Source organism: Sorex araneus, chromosome X (genome assembly GCF_027595985.1).
Source record: "Sorex araneus isolate mSorAra2 chromosome X, mSorAra2.pri, whole genome shotgun sequence".
Classification (NCBI taxonomy): Eukaryota; Metazoa; Chordata; class Mammalia; order Eulipotyphla; family Soricidae; genus Sorex; species Sorex araneus.
In genome coordinates, this window is record NC_073313.1 from 360,536,063 (window position 1) to 360,558,859 (window position 22,797).

The following is a 22,797-nucleotide window of genomic DNA, read 5'->3' on the forward strand; positions in this document are numbered from 1 at the left end:
TCCAAGAAGTGTTCCCTGGGTCTGTCTTTCCCTATAATTGTGCTCTTTGTAGAATTAATTGTTTGATGTATGAGGTGTGCTTGAACTTGTCTTACAGCCCACCGTGACACAGCACAGTGCAAACTGGGTGTGTTACTCCCCCAGTAAACATTTGTGGAAGGAATCAATAACTGGAAAAAAAATCTGGATTTGGTCTAACTTGAATTGAAAAAACTGAGGGCCCTTAGAAATCCCGGCAGTATATTCTTCTACTTGCAAGCAATATTGTGCCAACCTGGTGCGCACCAAATGCTGAGTTGTTTTAGTGCCGTAAGTGGAAAGAAGTTCCAGCGCCTTTTTTGTACTCTAGGCCAGAACTTTACAACTTTTATCAAAGAAGGTTGTTAACCCAGCTAGCTCCTGTCTTTCTTCATCCCTGCCCCTTTTTGTTATCTGCTCTGCATTGTAAATATTTGCTGGAGACTCTCACAGGGTCTAACTTCCTATGTGGGTGCCGCAAGAGTAGCTGTTTCATTTGAGCAGTGTCGGTAACGAGCAGTTTTTCCTAGATTTCTGTTTCCAGCTAGCCAGGTGTCTAATTTACAGGAAATTGTAGATGATTCTTGTGTGCCCATCTTTTTCTTCTCTTCTGTTATCTGACTCATTTCCTGTGGCTGACAGCAGATTTCCTATCATGGAAAACAAAGGTCAATTTAGTAAGTGTACGGTGTTCACAAAAGAGTTGGTTATTATTTTAGCCAGAAAGAGGCCTCTCTTCAGAGGGCGAGCACCCGTTTGTCTGCCCCTCAACCTTTTTTTTTTTATAGAGGGTGTTTTTTTTTTTTTTAATTTAGTATTCTATTCCTATTGAAAAAACAAAACCAAGTAAAACACAAACCCAAAGATCCAAAGGAAAGATCTTGGGGGTCAGTTTCATCCGGAGGCCCCGTGAATTCTGCCTAGAGATCTTTTCTCCTGAAGATTCCGCATTGCCATTATGTTGCCTTTGACAGTGCTTTGTCAATGCTTATTGAATCAAAGGAGCATTTGAAGATCACCCCGTAAATGGGTAGAGACTCAAAATACTCAAAAGAGATTTTCATTCCCTGATGTGACCCTGTCTTTCGAGCAAAGAGATGTGAGAGGGGGAAACGGCTCCTAAAAAGGCAGCTGATGGTAACATTACTTTCCAGTGAGTTTAATTTCTTTATCTTCCCTAGAGGAACATCTGAGAGCTACAGTTGGAAACCTGGCAGTTATTCAGAATAACAGCTGAAAGGGGTGTATGCTTGGAGTGGTAATTAGGTCTCTATAGTTATTGCAGACAGTTGTAAGAAAATTGATTTTCACTACAGAAGAAAGCATGGGATGGAGTCTGTGCTGTTTGCTCTCTTAATGCGCGTATTCTCGGTTATGTTAAAAGATAGCTGAATAATTAATTGCCTTTGCTTTCTCTATCAGCAGATGAACCCCGGAGGGGGTGGAGCGCGGGGCCTCTTGTCTTGTTCAGCACGAACAAGCTGAGCACAAGGGGGCACCGGACAAATATTTGTCAAAGGAGTGAAAGTGTCATACAGTACAAACTTGGTTTGGAAGAGCTGTGAAAGGAAACTGTTCCTTCCCCTGGGTCGCTGAAGGATACTTTTGTATTTTGTAAGGATGCCAGGGGCTCCACTGCCAGTGTTGCCTGTTGCCTGTGACTGTACCTTCAGGCATTGATCCAAGTCTCACAAAGCTGTCCTTCCTCCCCTCTGTCTGTCCTTCCTTCCCACCTATCTTCCTTTGTCACTGAACTTTATCAAGGAGGGTGCAGCTTCCACCGGGTCACCTGACCAAACTTAGGGAAGGCTAGTTTTACCTGATAGTGTGGCAGATAGTTTCAAATTGTATCATTGTGTTTCAGAGAGGAAGTACTCTGTGAACTCTCCTTGGGTTGCAAGACATCATTGTATGATGAATCGATTCCTCCTAGTCCTGACAGTGAGCCCCACGGGCAACAGCCTGATCATAGGAATTGTGATCTTTGTTCATCAGTGTCTGCAGTAAGAGATTGGAAACGCTGCAGCTTGGGAAAAGGCTCTGTGGTGCTAAAGAACTAGAATCCGGCTTTGCCCAGGCCGGTTCATAGGGCTCGACTTTATTGAATAAGCATTTATTTACTGAGACCTGCGCTGTGTCAGACGAAGCACTGGAGCTACACAGTTAAGCAATGCTAAGATGATTGCCTTCAAGGAACCCTGTTTGGTGGCATATGGACAAGTAAACACAGTTATAAATACTTAATAAAGTTAGGTAAGTGCTGCGTGCCGTAGAGACGGATGCGGCTTCCAGACAGCATTAATGCTGAGACTGTCTCCAGAGGGGATGGGGAGGAGAAGGCAGAACTTGGTCGAGAAAGATGAAGACTAAGTAGGCATTGCCACGTGCAGAGGGCGGGAAGGGCATGGACAGAACAAGGGAGCGATGGAGCGCAAGAAGGCTGAGGCCAGGGAGGATTTTCCAGGCGCCTAAGAAGTTATATGGTTTGGCCGAACGGCTCCGTGGCTGGAGATGCGGCTAAGGAGGGAGGAGGCCTGGATCTTACTGCAGACCAGTGTTTCTACTGGCTAAGCACTAGTGACACAAGAGTCCCGTAGGGAAAGTGTTTAAATAACCAGTGCTAGGTCGAGAGACAGGACTGCAGGAAGGGCAGTTATCTTGCATGCACCTGACTGGGGTTTGCTCCCCAGGGCTCCATATGGTCTCCCCAGCCCGGCTAGAGAGATTCCTAAACACAGAGCAGAATTAAGTCCTGAGCACTGCTGTGTGGCTTTGTCAAATCAAAAGCAAATAAATGATTCTTAGCCTACTTCAGGAGACTGAGGCAGGGAGATGCTGTTACCCGGGTATAGAAGGCAGGATTCTGTCACGCACCTTGGGAGTGCTATAGGGAGGGTTGGGGAGGTGACTCAGCTTGCTGGAGTGCATGATTTGCGTGGGGGGAGCCCTGGGTTTGATTCCCCAGTGCCACCCAGTGCCACCCAGTCCCACATATACTGCTGGTGTGGCACTCCCCCCGAACCTCCCCTCTGCCCCTTTGTGTGTGTGTGTGTGTGTGTGTGTGTGTTTTATTTTAGGATCAGGATTCAATTTTAAGGAAGTCCATACTGGTAGCTCCTAGAAAATGAATGGCTGCTGGTGGAGGTGATTGTGATCTGGGGACATTTTAGGATCCACCTGCATCAAACAGGCTATGAAATGAGGGAGGGAATGAGAAGGGCGTGAGGGAGCCCAGGAGTGGTCTCCAGCACTCACGGAGCGCTAAGCACATTGGGTGTGGCCCAGGATGCAGAGCCCGAAGTATGGCGGGGTGTGGCCCAGCACTGACAAGAGAAGAAAGGGAAACCAAAGAAAGGCCCGAATCAGAGCAGTGGGGCCTTGAGGTCGAGCCAGAGCACAGAGAGTAGGGCAGCGGCCTTGCATGCGGCTGACCCAGGTTTTCCATCACCCCATATGGTCCTCTGAGCCCACCAAAAGTGATCCCTGAGCACAGGGCCAGGAGTAAGCCCTCAGCAATGCTGAGTCTGGCCTCCAAACAAAGCACTGGGGACTGAAACGGCGTTGGTGGGGAGGGGGAGGAGAGAGAGGCTAAAGCTGGGGGGCAGAAGAAGTAAAGCTGCCTCCCTCCTTTATTTTATAAGTTAGTGTCTTTGTCCAGGTTCGATACCAGGCACTGCATGGTCCCCTGAGCATTCTGGGTGTAGAGAAACAATTAGTGTCTTGTTTGTATAAGTTCAGATTTCTTGGCTTGACAGATGAGTCAAAGGGCTGGACAACATGCTTTGCACGCAGGAACCCGCAGGTTCGATCTCTGGCACTACATGGTCCACCAAGCACTGCCAGATGTGACCCCCAAACCCCCCTCCCCCCAAAAAATTCAGATTTCTGGATTCTGAAAAATTGGTGTATGGACTACATTTATCGACTCCAACTTTCTCTTGCACTGTGCTTGCCCTCTTTAGAAAGGGCATTTTCTGTCGTTGGTCCCTTTCCCTTCCAATCCACCTGCTCCGTGCGGGTCTGCTGGGTTCATTTTATCTGCTGGTTAGGGTCATCCCTGGGCATTTGCATTGTGATTCTTGGTGTAGGACTTTAAATAGACAAGATGGTGTAGTGGCACATGGGAAGCATCTGGGGTGATAGGTGGATAAAGGGGGTGGGCAGGCACTGATGTAGTTTTGTGAGTGTTCTCTGGAAAGTTCCCCTGGGTAATGATGACACCAGCTCTTGAGACCAAGAATTAGTTCAGGGAGGAAATACTATTTCAGATATTTGAGGGTAGTAGACTTGAGTGATTTGCCCTGACAGAACAAAGGCACAGTTATAATTAAAGTGATAAGTGTTGCTCTGTCTGCAGAGTAATAGGAGCCTCATGCATGGCCCTTCAAAGATGAAAGTGTGCTTTATGGATGTGGAATAAAGACAAAGAAAATTTGGTGCTGGGGAGAAAACTCTGTAGTAGAGCACATGTTTTGCCTGTATGTATATATGAAGCTCTGGGTTCTGTTTTTGTCACCAAAATGTTTTTTTAAGAAATATTTTTAACAAAGCAAGCTGGGACCCAAGAGGTAGCAACAGGAGGTATGGTGCTTGCCTCACATGCTGCTGACCTGAGTTGATCTCCCATTATGGCTGGTCTCTTGACCACCACCAGGGGTCACTCCTGAGCACTTCTCGTTGTAACCCCTCTCTCCTAAAGCCAAATGTTCCTTTTGTTTGTTTGTTAGTTTGGGGACAACACCTGGTGGTGCTCAGAGCTTGTTCCTGGCTCTGTCCTCAGGAGTTACTCCTGGCAGTACTTAGGGGACCATTTGGAATAGCTGGGGTCGAACCTGAGTTGACCTCATGCAAGGCAAGCACCCTACCCACTGTGCTACCCCCCCTTCCCACCCCCGCCAGTTTCTTTTTTCATTGTTGTGGGGTCCACAGATGGTATTCCTCAATCCAGAGGTGTTTGGGACCACTCCCAGAGTGCTGGTGGTGGCAGCGTGCAGTGCTGGGGATCGAACCCAGGGCCTGACACAGGCTGGGTATGTGCTCTACTGCTCGGGCCAGCTCGAAGGCCTCCACCCTTTGTTTTCAGGAAATCTCATTTTGGGGGGCTGGAGTGAGAGCACAGTGGCATAAGGTGTTTGCCTTACATGGCCAACCTGAGTTCGATCCCCTGCACAGGGGTTACTCCTGGCTCTGCACTCAGGAATTACTCCTGGCGTTGCTCAAGGGACCATATGGGATGCTGGGATTCGAACCCGCGTCAGCTGCGTGCAACCTACCCGCTCTACTATCCCTCCAGCCCCCATCTTTTTATTTTCATTTGTGATGACTGCAAGCAGATTAGCCACAGGATGTTAATCACGGCTCATGTGGAAGTGGGGGTGGGGGGTAGGGGAGCGGTTGGGACACTGGTTAGGGAAGTGGGCTCTCTGCTGAGGAGATTACAGGACTGCAAATCCCAGTACTGAAAGTGGCTAAAAAGAGTTAGTGTAGTAGATGATATTTTTATTGCAGTCTTACATTATTTTGTGCATAATATTTTCAGAGGCCAATGAAATAGCTAAGTGGTTGGTCAAAGGCTCATTTCTCACATCCACCAGGGACCTGAGCTTGACAGCCCTGTCCCCCCAACACCACTGGGGTGTCACTCTGGAGGCCTGGGCACTGCCAGGCAGTGCCCTGTTGGCCTCTAGGAATGCTGCCATGAATGGTAGTGACCCATGTCCCATCCCCCAAAGAAAAAACATTTTACTGACTATTCTAATTAAGACCAAAAAAAAAGGCGCCTTGCTCTTATTTTTTTTTCCTTTTTGGGTCACACCCGGCGATGCTCAGGGGTTACTCCTGGCTCTGCACTCAGGAATCACTCCTGGCGGTGCTCAGGGGACCATATAGGATGCTGCGAATTGAACCCAGGTTGGCCGAGTGCAAGGCAAACGCCCTACTCGCTGGGCTATCGCTCCAGCCCCATCGCCTTGCTCTCTTATTTATTTATTTTTAGCTTTTGGGGTCACATCTGGCAATTCTCGGGGCTTACTCCTGGCTCTGCACTCAGTAATTACTCCTGGCACTGCTGGGGAACTGTATGAGATACTCGGGATCGAACCCAGGTTGGCCACATGCAAGGCAAACGCCCTTCCCGCTGTACTATCGCTCCAGTCCAGAACTTCGCTTCTTTTTCGAGGGTAGCCATGACTGTGGAGTGGTACTGGGGACCAAATCCAGGGCCAGGCCTACCCTCAACTATGAGCTATATGCATCCTGGGCTCCAGAGGTGAAAAGCTTTTGTTTAATTTTTTTTTTCTTTTTGGGTCACACCCAGCGATGCTCAGGCGTTACTCCTGGCTTTGCACTCAGGAATTGCTCCTGGCAGTGCTTGGGGGACCATATGGGATGCCTGGGATCTACCCGGGTCAGCTGCATGCAAGGCAAACGCCCTACCCGCTGTGCTATTGCTCCAGCCCCAGAGGTGAAAAGCTTTTGATTGACAGCTTTGAGATTAACAGTAAGTGTTTAACAGCCCACAGACTGGTTCTGTGATCTTGAGCAGATAACTTAGTCTAACTGGGTTTCTTGTGTTTGTTTGCTCTTGGGGGCCACACCTGGCGGGGTCCACTTCCAGCTAAGTGCCTGGGGGTTGTTCTGTGGACTCTGCAGTGCTGGTATTGAGCCTGGGCCTCTGTTTGCAAAGCAAGTACCCCTGCCCACTGAGCTCTCCAGCCCAAACTAGGTTTCTTTACCTGGGATATGGGGCAGCACTTACCTCATTTATTATCTGAATTAAATTTTGTGAAGTGCCTGGTTGGCACACGGTGACTTTTATTTGTTTTGTTTTGTCACTGTCACTGTCATCCCATTGTTCATCGATTTGCTCCAGCGGGCACCAGTAACGTCTCCATTGTGAGACTTGTGACTGTTTTTGGCGTATCGATTACGCCACGGGTGGCTTGCCAGGCTCTGCCGTGCTGGCGAGATTCTCTTGGTAGCTTGTCAGGCTCTCTGAGAGGGACGAAGGAATCAAACCCGGGTTGGCCATGTGCAAGGCAAACGCCCTACCTGCTGTGCTATTGCTCCAGCCCAATGTAATTTTCATTAATTTTTTGGGTTTGTTTTTGTTTTGGGGCCCCACTGGCAATACTCAGGTTACTCCTGACTCTGCACTCAGGAATAACTCCTGGTGGTGCTTGGGGGACCATAAGGGATACCAAGGATGGAATCTGGGTACAAGGCAAATGGCCTAACCACTGTACTGTTGCTCTGACTCAAAATTTTAAAAAAATTCTTACCATCTTGATTTGCAGTATACTCCTGATAAGGGTCGTGCTCGGTGTTCCAGCACCACACCCTCTGCTGTCTCCTCTCCCCGCAGGCTGAGCTCAGTTCTGTAGGTCAGTTCTCAGGCTCCATTGCCTCTGGCTATTTGTTACCATATGAGGGAGATCAGGACTGGAGCAATAGGACTTTTGCCTTGCACTGATGACCTGGGTTCGATTCCTCAGTCCCTCTCGGAGAGCCCGGCAAACTACTGAGAGTCTCCTGCCCGCACGGCAGAGCCTGGCAAGCTACCCGTGGCGTATTCTATATGCCAAAAACAGTAACAGCAAGTCTCACAATGCAGACGTTACTGGTGCCCACTCAAGCAAATTGATGACAGTGCTACAGTGCTATGAGGGAAAATCATTCTATATCTGTCCCTCTCCTGACTAACTTCACGCAGCATGTTACTCTCCAGATCCACCCGTGCAGCAGCGAATTGCATGATTCAGCCCTCTGTAGCTGAGTAGTATATACATGCCTCAGTTTCTTCTTTCTTCTCCTCTTCCCTCCCTTACCCTCCCCTCATTTCCCCTCACCTCTCTTCTCCTCCCCACCATCCCCCTCTGCCCTTCTCCCTGGCCCTCTCTTCTCCAGTCCTGCCCACCCCTCCCTTCCCCTCTGTGGGCTGTTTGGATGGTGGGGATCGACTGAACCCAGTGGGCTGCACGCAAGGCAGGATCCCTACCCCCTCTGCTATTGCTTTAGCCTTGTGCTGCAGTTTCTTTATCAACATGCAGTGACTCTATTGGTGTTAAGGAAATAAAAATCAGTGACATTAATGCTCCCCTGCCGGTGAACAGCAGCCGGCAGCCAGTACATGCACACAGCCCCGTGAGACGCCACGGGAAAGGGTGTTTCAGGAAAGGAAGCCAAGAGTGTAACTGAATGGGTAGATGAACGACAGGTCTGTCTGGTTTGGGTCCCACAGAGAGTTTTTGACTTCTGGTCTTTCCTTTTATTAAAACATAGAAAACTGTACTAAAGGCCGAGTGAGTACATTTTCTCCACTGCCACTCTCCTCTTTGCACGGATTTTTACGTTTTATCAAGTGCTTGATAACCTGGCACCGTCATGCTCTCCTTTTGTCTTATCTTACACCATTCGCTAGCAAGCAGGCCTGTTTGTCATTAGACATGCTTATTCTTGTCCCCCCCCCCCCCCCGTTTTCTTTCTCTCTCACCGCCCTCCCCGATGACTGGTTAGCAGATATAAGTGACTCTCATTACCCATTGAGTCATGTCCTCTGTGGGTGTGTTCTTTCTTATTTTTCAAAAAATGGTTTTTAGGCCACACCCAGCAGGGCCTGGGGACCGCGTGGTGTTAAAACCTCATGCGTGTAGTTCTTCTGTTGGGAAGATGAACTCTTAGAAACTTTTCATTTCTGCCCAGAATTAATGATCCATTCTTTTAGTGTGTGCATTTAAAGTTGGGTTTGGTCTTTTGGGGGTTGGTTTAAAAATATTTTTATTTGGGGCTGGAGTGATAGCACAGTGGGTAGGGCATTTGCCTTGCACGCGGCTGACCTGAGTTCGATTTCCAGCATCCTACATGGTCCCCTGAGCACCGCCAGGAGTAATTGTAATTCCTGAGTGCAGAGCCAGGAGTAACCCCTGTGCATCGATGGGTGTGACCCAAAAACCAAAAAAAAAAAATTACTTGAGGGTCATACAAGCACCTTGTAACATGGGGTATTGGTGCTTACTTCATGGCCTTGCAGTGTAGACACCAAGGCTCAGACTTGGCCTTCTGTGTGCAAAGACCTCTAAGGAATCTCCCAGCCTCTAGGCTTGGCGTTTTTAAGGTTCTAGTGGATTGTTCTAGCAAAATTCCCTTCAGTTAGTGAGCACTTGCTCAGCGCTCGCCCACCTCTTCTCTTGCTGGCAGTGCAGGTGTTTGAAGTCACGTTAAGGAGATGAGTCACCAGAGCAATGGTGTGGTTTATCTTTTAGCTGGTTCATAAAAACTTCATATGGAGAACCACCTCAGCAAAGCAGTATTCAACTTCCCAGCATCTGAGAGCAGCTATTAAAGTGGGAGACAAATGTAAAGGAGTAGCATCTGTCACGTTCACGTTCATATGTTAGTGCTCAAGCACCAGTTAGTTTTGTTATGTGGATCGGAGCCCTAAGACACCCGCTTACAAGGAAAGAAGATGAGGTGGTACTCTTGGACTCATGCTCTGTGGCTGTGGAACAAATTGCCAGGGACGGGTGATGTAAAGCAGCAGATGAGAGACAGTTAGGAGTTCTTTGGGCTCTTCTGGTGGTTCTCAGGGAACCAGAGGGGGTGTCAGGATCGAATTTGACTTAACAGTGCAAGACAAATGCCCTACTTGCTCTAGTATCGCTCTGGTCCTCTTCTCCGTTCTTGGGAGGTTGACAGTTGAATTATTTCATTTTAGAGATACCTAGAAAGTTGGTTTGAGTAGTAATAATTTCAGAATGCAGTGGTGACCCAAAATCAGTTCTTTATCGCTGTCTTGCTCTTTATGCCTAAAACTACAAAATTTTAATTCAAGAATTATTGGGGAAAATTTTTTTTTGGCTTTTTTGGGTCACACTGGTGATGCACAGGGATTTCTCCTGGCTCTGCACTCAGGAACTACTTCCGGCGGTGCTCAGGGGACCATATGAGATGCTGGGAATTAAACTTGGGTCAGCCACATGCAAGGCAAATGCCCTCCCCGCTGTACTATTGCTCCAGCCTCCTGGAAATAATTTTTAAATAGTCAGAATATCATTTGAGTTTACTTCTGAAATGATTGACTTATTATTAGATTGTACTCAAGCCATATTTTATAAATTTCCACAGTTAACTGAAATATGGTTCTGCTTGTTTGGGGCCACACTCTCTTATACAGGGGCTCCTCCCCACTCTGTACTGGGGGGTTGCTCCTGGCAGTGCTCACAGGACCTTGTGTGTCAAGCCAGGATTCAAATCTAGTCTTTCTGCATGCAAAGCCTACACTTCTGCCCATGGAGCTATTTCTCTGGCCTCTGAAATATTTTTTTAAATGTAAAATTTTTATTTCAGGAGATAATGAACAACCCTCCTACTTCTAAATCTTTGATTATCAACAAAGGCTCACTATTATAAATTAGACTACATATACTAAATATTGTATCTGACATCTGATAGCCTAGTTCTCCCTCTTGGAGAATCTGGCAAGCTACTGAGAGTTTACTGCCACACGGGGGAGAGCCTGGCAAACTCCCCGTGGCGTATGCATATGCCAAATACAGTAACAATGATGGGTCTCATTCCCCGGACCCTAAAGAGCCTCTAATACGGCACCATTGGGAAGGACACGTAAAGAGAGGCTGCTAAACTCTCAGGGCTAGGATGAATGGAGACATTACTGGGCCCGCTCGAGCAAATCGATGATCAACAGGATGACAGTGACAGTGATACAGTGATAATGAACTTAAATGCATCCTTGCCATTCAGAAACACTGGGTTTGAGTCCTGGTACCGCATGGTTCTTCTGGCACCACTAGAGTACCCTGGTGCGCCCTGGCACAGCTAGGCCTGAGCAGCACCAGGCCGAGGTCCCACTCCCAGGCCTTATCTAACCCTTTCCCAAACCCTAGGGTTTTGTTTTGTGTTTGGGTGCCAGGGATGCATGCAGGGCCACATCCTTAGCCTAAAGTTTTTTGTTCTTGTTTTGCAGCTAGTGGCATTATAAAAGGATCTGTGGGGCTGGAGAGATAATACAGTGGGTAGGCCGTTTGCCTTGCATGCAGCCGACCCAGGTTAGATTCGTGGCATCCCATATGGTCCCCGGAGCACCACCAGGAGTAATTCCTGAGTGCAGAGCCAGGAGTAACCCTGTGCATCACCTGGCGTGACCCAAAAGAAAAAAGAGAGAGAGCGAGAGAAAGAGAGAGATCTGTTTCAGCTGTCCTCATGTCCCGATAGTGCCAGGCATGCAAGAATTAAGGTCTCCCCTGAGCTCTCGACTGACTCTTGCCTTTGCGTGACCCTCCCAAGCTCAGACTGTGGCCTTCCTGCATCTTTCCAGGACTGGCTCGAGAGTCACAGCGACTGGGTGTTCTGTTAGTTCCCGAACATCGTTTTACTCAAAACGGAATTATTTTAACCAGTGCTCACAAATAAACGAAGTCTGTTGTTCCATCATTAGAAGCTTGTATTTTACTTATTCATTCGTATTTAAGATTTGAATTCTCTTTTTTCCTCCTCCTTCTCTTGAATCACAGTTTTAAGTTTCTTTGTTTTTCCCCAGTGACAAGTACCCTTGAGAAACCCTCAGATGTGGAAGGCTTGAGCATGAGTGTGTCCTTTAGGGTTATTGTTTGCTTCCTTTTCTAACCTCACAGTAATTTTTCAGTACATTTGAGCTATTATTACCTGTAAAAAAAAAAATCCAGTTAGGTGAACTGACTTTGTATATAGTTCTATGTGCTTTTCATTCTTTTGGTCTCCTGGAGATAGAGATTTAGAGTTAAAACTTCAGAATTGAAAAAATAAATCAAAATACCATCAGTTACAGCCCTCCCCACTCTCCCCTCCTTCCCGCTTCCTCCCTCAGTCGCACTCGTGGTGTGGTGATCACACAGCATGGTAAATCACGGTGTTTGCGGGGTCCGAATCCCTTTAGTTGTGCTTTTACATCGCATGCCAGGGGTCATACTCCTTTTGCTGTGGCACCTGCACGCATTCTTGTTTTTATTTGGGGGTCACACCCGACAGTGCTCAGGGGTTCCTCCTGGCTCTGTGCCCAGGGATCACTCCTGGCAGGGCTCAGGGGAGCATATATGATGCTGGCGATCGAACCCAGGTTGGCTGCTTGCAAGGTAGACGCCCTTCCCATAGTACTGTCGCTCTGGCCCCTGCATACCTACATTCTTGTAGTGCTCGTGGGGGTTGCAGTGATGCTCGTCCCTGTGCCTGCTCGGGCTCTCAACCTCTAGGTGTCGTGTTGACACACCAGCTGTGGTTTGGCCGGAAGTGACTTGCTGCCAGAATTGGGCTTGGTGCACGTGCTGGCAGTGGAGACCCAACTTGAGGCCTTACTCTTGCAAGGCAGCTGCTTTAACTGCTGAGTCAAGGGCCATTTTTTAGACCTAAATTCAAATGATGAAAAGCAGCTAGTTGAAACTTGGCAATCATTGGAATTAAGAATATTGTATATCATGTAGGGTATTCAGGGAGTGTTCTAAACGGCTTTCTTCTGATTGGAGCTTCTTTGAGTTGGTGGTTTTCCAACTGACTATACCACCTGGCTGGCGTTAGAGGGCCTATATGGGCCTTTATGAAGTGGTAAAGCTTGGGTTCTCTTAGGGGTTCATCTTCCCTCCATGCTCTCAGGTCTGAGGACCAAAAGGCAGAAATTCTGTCAGTTGAGAATTCTTATGTGGCAGGATCTTTATGTGGAAAGGCTTGGCAAACTTAGAGTGCCTTACTGCAGGTAAATGTTGGTTTAATTTGTAATAAAAATGTGTAATAAAATAAAAACTTTCTTGGTGGTGGAATATGTGCACTGCTGAAGGGATGGGTGTTCGAGCATTGTGTAGCTGAGCCTGAAAGCTTTGTAACTTTCCACATGGGGATGCAATTAAAAAATAAATAAATAAAATAAATAAATAAATAAAAACTTTGACTCAAGGGCCACTCCCCCTGAGCAGGGATTTGGACTCGGTCTCTTAGCTTGCAGAGCATGCATCCGTCTCGTGTCTCTGGGCCCTGAATGTTGGTCCCAGCCAGCCAACTAAGGGTAAAATGAGGTGTCGGCCTGTAATATGTTTTCTTCTTTGGGGAACTTCTGGTGGTGCTTAGGAATTACACCTGATTCTGTGCTCAGGAGTCACGCCTGGCACGCCGGGACCATGTGTGGTGCTGGGGATTGACCCAAAATTGGCCACATGTAAAGCAGCTACGGTAACTCCTGTACTATCTCTCTGGTCCCTGCTAGTAGTATTTTCTGGAGGAAAACAAAAACCTTATTTCCCTTTTATTTTTATACATATAAATACAAAGTATAAATTGGGTGGGGTGGAGCACCATTGGACCTGATGGTGCTCAGGTCTTACTCCTGGCTCTGATCAGGGATCACTTCTGGCAGGGATCAGGGGGCCGGATGGGATGCCGGGGATCCCCCCAGGGCCAGCTGCATGCAGGCAGCACAGGACCCTCTGTACTGTCATGCCGGCCCAACACTCCGGGGTTCAGAGGTGTCTGGGGCTCCTGCCACAGAGGGAATGACAGGGTTTTTCTGATAAATGTGTTTTTTCTGTTGGCTCACACAAAGCACTTCCTGAGGATCAAATACTGTTCTAAGTGCCTCTTGTATTAGTTAGCCTAATGCTTATGACAATCCTTTGTGGTAAAGGCCATCATCATCTTACAAGGGAAGAAACTAAAGCAGAGATTAAGGAACTTGCCCACGGTGGCTCGGAGATTCCTGTTAGCCGAGAAGAATTCCGGAAGCTGGTATCAGGTGTGGTCAGTGTTTGAATGTGTACAGTGTACGTTAGTGACCCACTTAGTTAAGTGGAGCTTGTAAGCAATGGAAAGTTCTTTTGGATTTAGGCCACACCTGGTGGTGCTGGGCTAATCCCAGCTCAGTGCTCAGGGGACCTGTGTGTGTAGGTCGAAGCTGGGCCTTCTGCTTGCAGAGCATGTACTCCAGGAAGTCGAGTTACCTCCATGGCCCCTTTCTACTGAAAGTCATAATGGAAAAATTGGTTGAGTGGGGGAAAAACAGTATTTGGCTGAGCTGACTTCCACCATTTTTATTGGCCTTCCAGTTTCATTATTTAGATAGATATAATCTCCTGATTTTTAAAAATTTATTTTGGATTTTTGGGCCATACTTAGTGGTGATCAGGGACCACTCCAGGAGGAGATTGGGGGACCATATGGGGTGCCAGGAACCAAACCTGGGTGAGTCACGTGCCAGGCAAGCATCCTACCTGCTTTACTATCTCTCAGCCTCCTCTCCTGGTTATTTAGGTGTTTGTTTTCATTGAAGAAATATTGTACTGGGGCTGGAGCGATAGCACAGTGGGTAGGGTGTTTGCCTTGCAAGCAGCCGACCCGGGTTCAATTCCCAGCATCCCGTATGGTCCCCTGAGCACCTCTAGGAATAATTCCTGAGTGCAGAGCCAGGAGTAACCCCTGTGTATCGCCGGGTGTGACCCAAAAAGTAAAATAAAATAAAATAAAATAAAGAAATATTGTACTTGATAATACACAATAATAAACTGAATATTACTTTGATTTCTTCACAGTACAGTGCCGTAGACACCAACCCACTATCTCTGTATGTCATGCATCCATTTTGGAACACTATAGTAAAGGTAAGATGGCCAGTAGGCATTTCCATATGTTTTTGTGATTTTAAATATATTAAACTACTTGGGAGCTGTTAACAGACACACTGTTACTAGGCTAACTTGAGAAATTCCCCTTCTACTGCCCTCTTCCCTTAGTAATTTGTCCTTTGATCTGCCTTATGGTTGAACTCTTAAGAATACATATCCATTGGAATTTATCAGCTTTGTAAAAATATCTCTTAAACTAACTTTTTTTTTTTTGCTTCTTTTTGGGGGGGTAACACCCGGCGATGTGCAGGGGTTACTCCTGGCTCTGCGCTCAGAAATTACTCCTGGTGGTGCTCAGGGGACCATATGGGATGCTGGGAATCGAACCTGGGTCGGCCGCGTGCAAGGCAAACACCCTACCCGCTGTGCTATTGCTTCAGCCCCCTCTTAAACTTTTCTAAAATGAAGATTATAAGAAATCCTCACCACTTACCACCACCCACCTCACCACCAAAACACCCAACCCACCACCACCCATCACCACCACCCACCACCACGAAAAATAAAAAAGAAAAAAAGATTATGAGGAACCACTGATGGTATAACCCTTTGAAATATGTAAAAATAGAGATAAGAAATGCTTGTATCTATCAACTAGAGATTATGGTATACATTTCAGTAGTGATCACTCCACACGTGTCTTTCAACTCTATAGTTTTTATTATAGATTAAGTTTACATGTTGTATTATGATCTGGACAGAGGCTCCTCTGCTTTAATAACTATAAATAATAAATTTTTAAATTATAATTGTGAAAAATAATATATCTGTATTTTTTCATTTTAAAAGGCATTTCCTACTTGGCTGGCTCCAAATCTGATCACCTTTTCTGGCTTTCTGCTGGTTGTATTCAATTTCCTACTTCTAGCATACTTCGATCCTGACTTTTATGCTTCAGGTAAGATTATTATTATTATTTTTATTATTTGGAAGGGAGCACCCCCAAGGTGCTCTGCATGAAGTTACAAAGTGCTGTATCTAGTTACAAAGTTATCCATGTGCACAGAACCATCCAGTTGGCATCATCAGATCTATCTGTATCCAAATCAAAAGATTTTTTGTTTAACTAATTGGTTTAGTGAAAGAGTCTAGACTGAAGATTTAATACGTGCCTATAATATAATCATAAACAGTACTGAATCAGATGAAACCTAAGCATTTTTAAAAAAAATTTTTTATTATTATTATTTTTTATTTTATCACCATGTGGAAAGTTACAAAGTTCTCAGGTTTATGTCTCAGTTATACCGTATTCAAACACCATCCCTTCACCAGTGCCCATATTCCACCACCAAAATCCCCAGTATACCCCCTGCCCCCGCACCCCACCCCAACTGTATAACTGATGAATTTCACTTCATTTTCTCTTTACCTTGATTACGTTCCATATTTCAACACAAAACTCACTGTTGTTGTGGGAATTATACCCCCAAACAGATAGCCCTACTAAGGAAGCATTTGATAAATAGTTTTCCATTAAAATATTGTATGTTTTCAGGTTTTAGAAAAGGTCTAAAGGCTCGGATGTGTCCCAGTCCCGAATCCCGGAGCCGTGTTAGTTGCTGCTCAGTGTCACCAGGGCTCCATCTGGAGAAGGTGTGCTGACACCTCCTCCGTCCGGCTCCCCGGTGTTGCTGGCCCCAATTTGGGTCCGGAGCATTTCTCCGGCCGTGTTGCTCACCAGAATGCTTGGCCGCTTCTCTCCTAAGCATTTTTTTTTTTATTGCAAAACCATGTTTCATTCTAGGCCCATGTAAGTTTCTAGCAAATAGGAACAGTAAGCCTTAAGTTGTGAGCTCAGATTTAAGTGTCCATGTGAGGGCTTGGCTGGGTGGATTCTTCTCTGGTTTTGTCCGAGTGTGCTGATATATTTTAATATCACTCTGTGTTGAGAATGTGTTGTAAGGTCTCTAATTTGAATTTAAGATAGACCCATTTCTTATTGACAGCGTACACTGTCTGAGAAAGCGTTCAAATTGAAGTTGCTTTCTTTTGCAGCACCGGGCCACAAACACGTCCCTGATTGGGTGTGGATTCTGGTAGGAATTCTCAACTTCACCGCCTACACACTAGGTAAGAAGTCGTCACCTTCCCCTTGGGCTCAGGGTTGGTCAGTCAGCAGGTGCCTTGCACTGAATCAGCATTTTCCCTAATAGTTTAACTTTTAACCAAAATTTAGTAATACCCTGTTAAGTTGGATAAGTGCTTTTGAGTTTTTGCATGAAAAAGACTGTTATTCATCGCTAGAATTTAAAGTGTATCTGGGAAACTCCCAGCTGTGGCCCAATCTGGACCCTCACCTATTTTTGCTAACTGAAAATTGATGGGACTCCACCTCAGTGCTCGCTCCTCTACGCAGTATCAGATAGTTTTCCTGCTGTGAGATACAGTTTATTAGTTGCAACAGAGACTTGAGTGACTCACAGTGCCTGAATTACCTTCTGCTGTTTTACAAAATACGTGTCAACCCCTGGAATGAGATGTCCTTTTGGTGGCAAGGTTTTTTGTTTGTTTGGGCCACACCCAACAGTGGTCAGGGGTGACTCCTGGCTCTGCGCTCAGGAATTACTCCTGGCCATGCTTGGGGGAACTACATAGGATGCCGGGAATTGAACCTGGGTCGGCTGTATATAAGGCAAACACCCTACTGCCCCCTGTAGTATCTCTCTGGCCCCAAGATTGGGAAGGACGGGGGCATGTGAGAGGTAGTGTGATTAACCGCAGGAGTGAGAACAGATAAGGAAGCGGTCAGTTCTGGTCTGGTGGAGGCACAGGTCGATGGGCTGGGTCTGTGTCTCCTGCTAAGAATGGCTTGCCCTGCATTTTTCTATTCTCCTGTCACCTCTTTCCCTCCCCAGCACTGAAACCATGTGCCCAGTCTTGCTTGCTTGGCAGTAGGAGCTGTGCTCTGCTCCCTGCTGTCTCCTGTGTCTAGGACAGCGGCTGACACATTGTAGGGGCCCCGTTCCTGGCTGCCTCTGTCCCCCTTCTTTGGTGCTGGGGATAGAATCCAGGGGCTCACCCATGTTAGACAGGTGCCCTGCCACTGCCACATCCCTGACCTTCAGATGACTGTGAAACATGCACACCCCGATGTAAAGTTCCTTTGATCTCTTCAGATGATGACCTGCCTCCTGAGCGCAGAGCCCCGAGTAACCAGTAGAATCTGATACGCGATTAAGCGCTGTCACTAGATAATAGGGCTGCAGGAACTTGGGCAAGGAAGAGAGTGGAGTCTCGACGTGTTATGGGAAAGCTTAGTTAAAAGTTTCTTACTTAACACATCTCTTATTAAAGATGAGCAGGTTTTCAAGTCCTGCTGTGTATTGGTTGGTAAGGATGAAGGGAAATAGAAGAGAAAAGTGAGGGTGGGCTGGCATCTTGGGACAGCCTGTGGTATGGTGAGGCCTTACTGACACTCTGCCAGCAGCTACCTAGTTCTGATCCACAGTTCTGGAAAAATCCTGACCTCCCGGAAGTGCCTGTACAACTTGCCATGAGCAGGAGATGGTCTATAGTCTTTATTATACTAACGTAACTATTTTTACTTTTTTTTTTTTGCTTCAGAAATGGCAACATACTCACTGATCGTAGGGCCTGCTGGGTTTCATAATATCTCATATGTGGCCTGACTTAGCTTTCTTTTATGAATTTTGCCTTTTGGGGCCACTCCTGGCAGTGTGGGGAGACCGTGCTGAGCCCGGGCTCCTTCCGGGTCCAGCTCGACGGTTGGGTGCTGTCTTGGCTGCACGCGCTTTCCCCTGGCGTTGCTGCTAGGGCTCCCCTGCTCTTGAAATGCTACACGCCTTTATCTCCTCGCTGCTGAAATCCAACTCATTCTGTATGTTCCCACTCAAATTTCATCTCACCTGGAAAGGCACTCCGGGTTATCTTAGCCCAGAGAAAAACTGCCCTTTTCCTTTCCTTTTCTAGGTGAAAATTGCATTTTTACCTTTTTTTTTTTTTTTGCGGGGGAGAGGGGAGGCGGGGCTTGGTCATACCCATTAGTGTTTGGGGGCAACTCCTAACTCTGAGCACAAGCTCGGGTCACTCCTGGTGGTGCTGGGGGTGACCATGAGGTGCCTTGGGGTGCACAGTATGAATTGCAGCCTCTTGAACAACCTCCCCAGCCCCACAGCCTGGCTTTAATCACCATGTTTAGTTTCTGTTCTTATTTGTCAATACTCTGGAAACAAACTTAGAACATTTTTTTTGGCTATGCCCGGCAGTGTGCTCAGGGCTCACTCCTGGCAGGCTCAGGAGATCATATGGGGTGTCAGGGATTGAACCCGAGTCTGCCGCATGCAAGGCAAGTGTGTTACTTGCTATCGTGTAACTCTGGACACGAACTTAGTTTATTCTAAGACTCATAATCGTCATGGTATCAAGAATAGTGCAGGACCAGAGCCATAGGACAGCGGGTAGGGTGCTTGCCTTGCACGAGGCCAACCTGAGTTTGATCCCCAGCAGTGCATATGGTCCCCTGAGCTTCCCCAGAAGTAATCCTTGAGTGCAGAGTCAGGAGTCATCCCTGAGCACTCCCAGATACGGACACAAAACAAAGCCTTTCCTGGGAACATCTGAAATTGTGGAGTCATAATCTGTAAAGAAACCAGAGTCACATCAGACAGGAGGATCGAGTGCCCGTGAATGCGGTCTGCAGTGGTGTCGGGTGGGGCTAGGGGTGCTGAGAACAGAGTGGGCTGTGTGGGCACCTGGACGTGGAGCTGGCGGGATGCAGAGCTCAGCGGGAGCATCTCTTTGGCCTAGAATCAGCCAGTCCGTCTGATAGATTAACACTTTCAGATGAGACTGAGAAATGACAGATTTTATTTCTAGTATGTATAAGTTGTTGGAATTAATGTGTTGTGTCACCCCTTCCCCCCCCCCCCCCCGTAGCTGGAATCTGCACGTCATTTAATTAGCATTCCTGTCATCTGATTGTTTGCCCCTGTTTACTGGGGCACCTTCCTCTGTACCGCTCAGATGTTGAGCTTCTCCTGTGTATGTGTTTCTGTTGCAGATGGTGTGGACGGCAAGCAAGCCCGGAGGACCAATTCCAGCACCCCTTTAGGGGAGCTTTTTGACCATGGCCTGGATAGCTGGTCATGTGTTTACTTTGTGGTCACTGTGTATTCCATCTTTGGACGAGGATCGTCTGGTGTCAGTGTTCTTGTGCTCTATTTCCTGCTCTGGGTCGTTTTGTTCTCTTTCATCCTGTCCCACTGGGAAAAGTATAACACAGGAATTCTTTTCCTGCCTTGGGGATATGACATTAGCCAGGTGGTAAGTATGTGTCCTGCTACAAATTTGCAACATTGCCCTGAATTCTTGGGGAAGGTTTTTTGGTTATTTTTTAAATTCATTCTTTCCTTATTGTTCATAATTCTTTTTTTTTGGGGGGGGGGGTTAGAACAGATAGCTGCTTTTTAAGATATTTCTTCCTATTTTTAAGACATTCCTTATTTATGAAAATGTCAGGCATACCCAAACATAGAGGGAACCATATTATGAACCCTAAAGTGCCTAGTTTTTACATTAAATTTAATTTTTTAAGTTGTTCAATAATTTGTTATATTCAATATTCCTACACCAATCCCACCACCATTATACCTTCCCACCACCATTATTTTGAATTTTCCCACTACCCCCCAAGCCTGCCCCGAAAGCAGGTTCTAAGTAATTTATTTTATATTGCTTATTATGACTAATCCACTAAAAATTTTACAGTTTCTTAGAGCAAAGTGTGTGAAGGTTGTTGCATCTCACCCTGCACCCATTAAGCCTGTGTATAAAAGACTGCTAACAAGTTACAGGTTGAGCCTTTGTGCGCTAATATATGTATGTATGTATGTATGTATGTATGTATGTATGTATGTATTTATTTATCTATCCGACTGAGATTGGTTGCATTCTACTTTACCTCCATCAGAGGTGGTACGCTGCTCTTTGTACATCAGTGATGTAGAGTAGGAGATGTGGCGCAGCCACAAATGTGGCCTCCTAAAGTGCCTGTTACTTAGCTTGCATACCCCTTTCGCCCCTTCCCCCCCCATTATTCTAAAGCACATTGCTAACTGTGTGATGAGCACTTTATATGCCTATGAATGGGAAGTGCTTTTTCGGGGGGTTTGGGCACTCAGTGATCCAGGGCCTGAGGCCACGCCTGGTGTGGGGGGCCACCAGGACTGCAATCAGTGGTGCTGGAGCCCAGGAGGGCTGGCAGTTCTGAGGATGGAATCCAGGGCCTTTCACAGGAAACAGTCACAGTGATTACAACTTGAAATGAATGTGTGTGCGTGCGCATGTATGTTTTAGCATTTCTAAATTGTATAACTGGTTTTTTCATCATTATTTTAAATTTTATTGGAGGCACCGCTGTGATTTACAACATTTTAATAATGGGGTTTATGCATACCTTCCAGCAAAGTGTTTGCTTCCTTGCTGTTTTAAGAACTGAAATGTTTTAATATTAATAAATTTTTATTCACTTGAGCTCTTGACTTCATAAAGAAAAATAGGCACACTTCAATTAAATTGTTGATGTTCTTGTTTTCAACATCTCAGTGAGTAGAGATTTATTTTCTTATCTTATAGGCTATTACCTCTCCCTGCCTTTGAATGCAGATTTTTATGTTTTATCCCCATTTGGAGCTAAGGAACTAGGTTCAGAGAAGAGTCAAGGTGGAGTGTGTTATGTGAAGAACAGGATTGGGTGGGCAGATTGGATCATTTTATGCCTTGGCCAACTTATAAAGAACATTAAAATCTTCCACATGGTGATCAGCTGTTTGCATTGCATGGAAGTTACTTTATAGTATGGTTGGCTTCAAAAGAAATTTCTCTTCTGGGGAGAGCGGTTTGGGCCACAGACACCTGGCATCTCAGGGTTTATTTCTGCTCAGGGATTAATCCTAGCAGAGGTCTGTGATTTTTTTGTTGTTGTTATTTTATGGTATTAGGACTCATCAAGCAGGGTCAGCTGTGTGCAAGGCAAGGACCTTAATCCCTGTATTGTTTTTGGCCTCCCAAATTATTTTTAATTGATTGCAACTCTCTCTCTCTCTTTTTTTTTTTGCTTTTTTTGGGTCACACCTGGGGCAATGCACAGGGGTTACTCCTGGTTCTACACTCAGGAATTACTCCTGGTGGTGCTCAGGGGACCATATGGGATGCTGGGATTCGAACCCGGGTCGGCCGCGTGCAAGGCAAACGCCCTACCCGTTGTGCTATCGCTCCAGCCCCATGCTGATTTCTTTTTTTTTTTTTTTGCTTTTTGATTGCAACTCTCCAGTGGTGCTCAAAGGGCCCCACTGGATTCTACCAATTTGGCTGATAGTTTGGGCCAATGCACAGGCTCAAGCACACAGTGCTTCTTAGGCCTTGGCTTGCCTCAGAGTATCAGGGATTACTCAGACCACCCCAAAATGTTTGGGGACTCCTCTATGCCTGGTATGTTCAGGGGACCATGTGGTGCCAAGAATTGAACCTGGGTTGCACACATGCCAGGCACATGCCCTAACTGCTGTGCTATCTCCTAACCTCTGATAATAATTTTTTTCTGAAGGTAAGACATTTGTCACAATTTAAAAGTCAGGATACTTACGCTCAGACTGTTGATTAGAGTTATGCTCCATAAGTGTTACCGTCTCCTTGATCTCTCCAGCTGTTAATGCCTCTCTGCTTTTGTCTTGTGTTTTCCTTCCAGACTATTTCTCTTGTCTACATAGTGACGGCAGTTGTGGGAGTTGAGGCCTGGTATGAACCTTTCCTGTTTAATTTCTTATATAGAGACCTATTCACTACAATGATTATTGGTAAGAAGCTCCATGTTGAAGCCTGTTTTAACATCACTTTGTTATCAAAGCCAGTGTGTGATTATAATAAGCCGCAAAACTCTTCTCCTCCTCCTTGGTTCCCCAGCTAGCAGAGGACCCCAACTGCCTTTCTGAATGTCAATCAGAACTTGCGGAAAAAGATTTCTTTGTTTTGGTTTCTTTGCTCAGCACCAAACCAATTTCTGCTCTTTAGAAGCTGGCAAGGTAGATCCTCCTGTTCAGACTAATCCAGACTGTATTGGAGGAGCCACCTTGTGTTGGAAACTTTATGCTTACTTCCATGTTGA

The 22,797-nt window shown here is 46.3% G+C and overlaps 1 protein-coding gene across 1 annotated transcript in view; it reads left to right on the forward strand.

Annotated features, from left to right (window-relative positions):
* Nucleotides 1-22,797, forward strand: part of SELENOI (selenoprotein I) — a 46,409-nt gene that overhangs the window by 3,026 nt on the left and 20,586 nt on the right. The window contains exons 2-6 of the mRNA XM_055120845.1: nt 14,580-14,648; nt 15,462-15,570; nt 16,671-16,745; nt 19,696-19,958; nt 22,381-22,489. Of these exons, the coding sequence (XP_054976820.1) occupies nt 14,580-14,648; nt 15,462-15,570; nt 16,671-16,745; nt 19,696-19,958; nt 22,381-22,489 (625 nt within the window). The remainder of the gene's footprint in view (nt 1-14,579; nt 14,649-15,461; nt 15,571-16,670; nt 16,746-19,695; nt 19,959-22,380; nt 22,490-22,797) is intronic.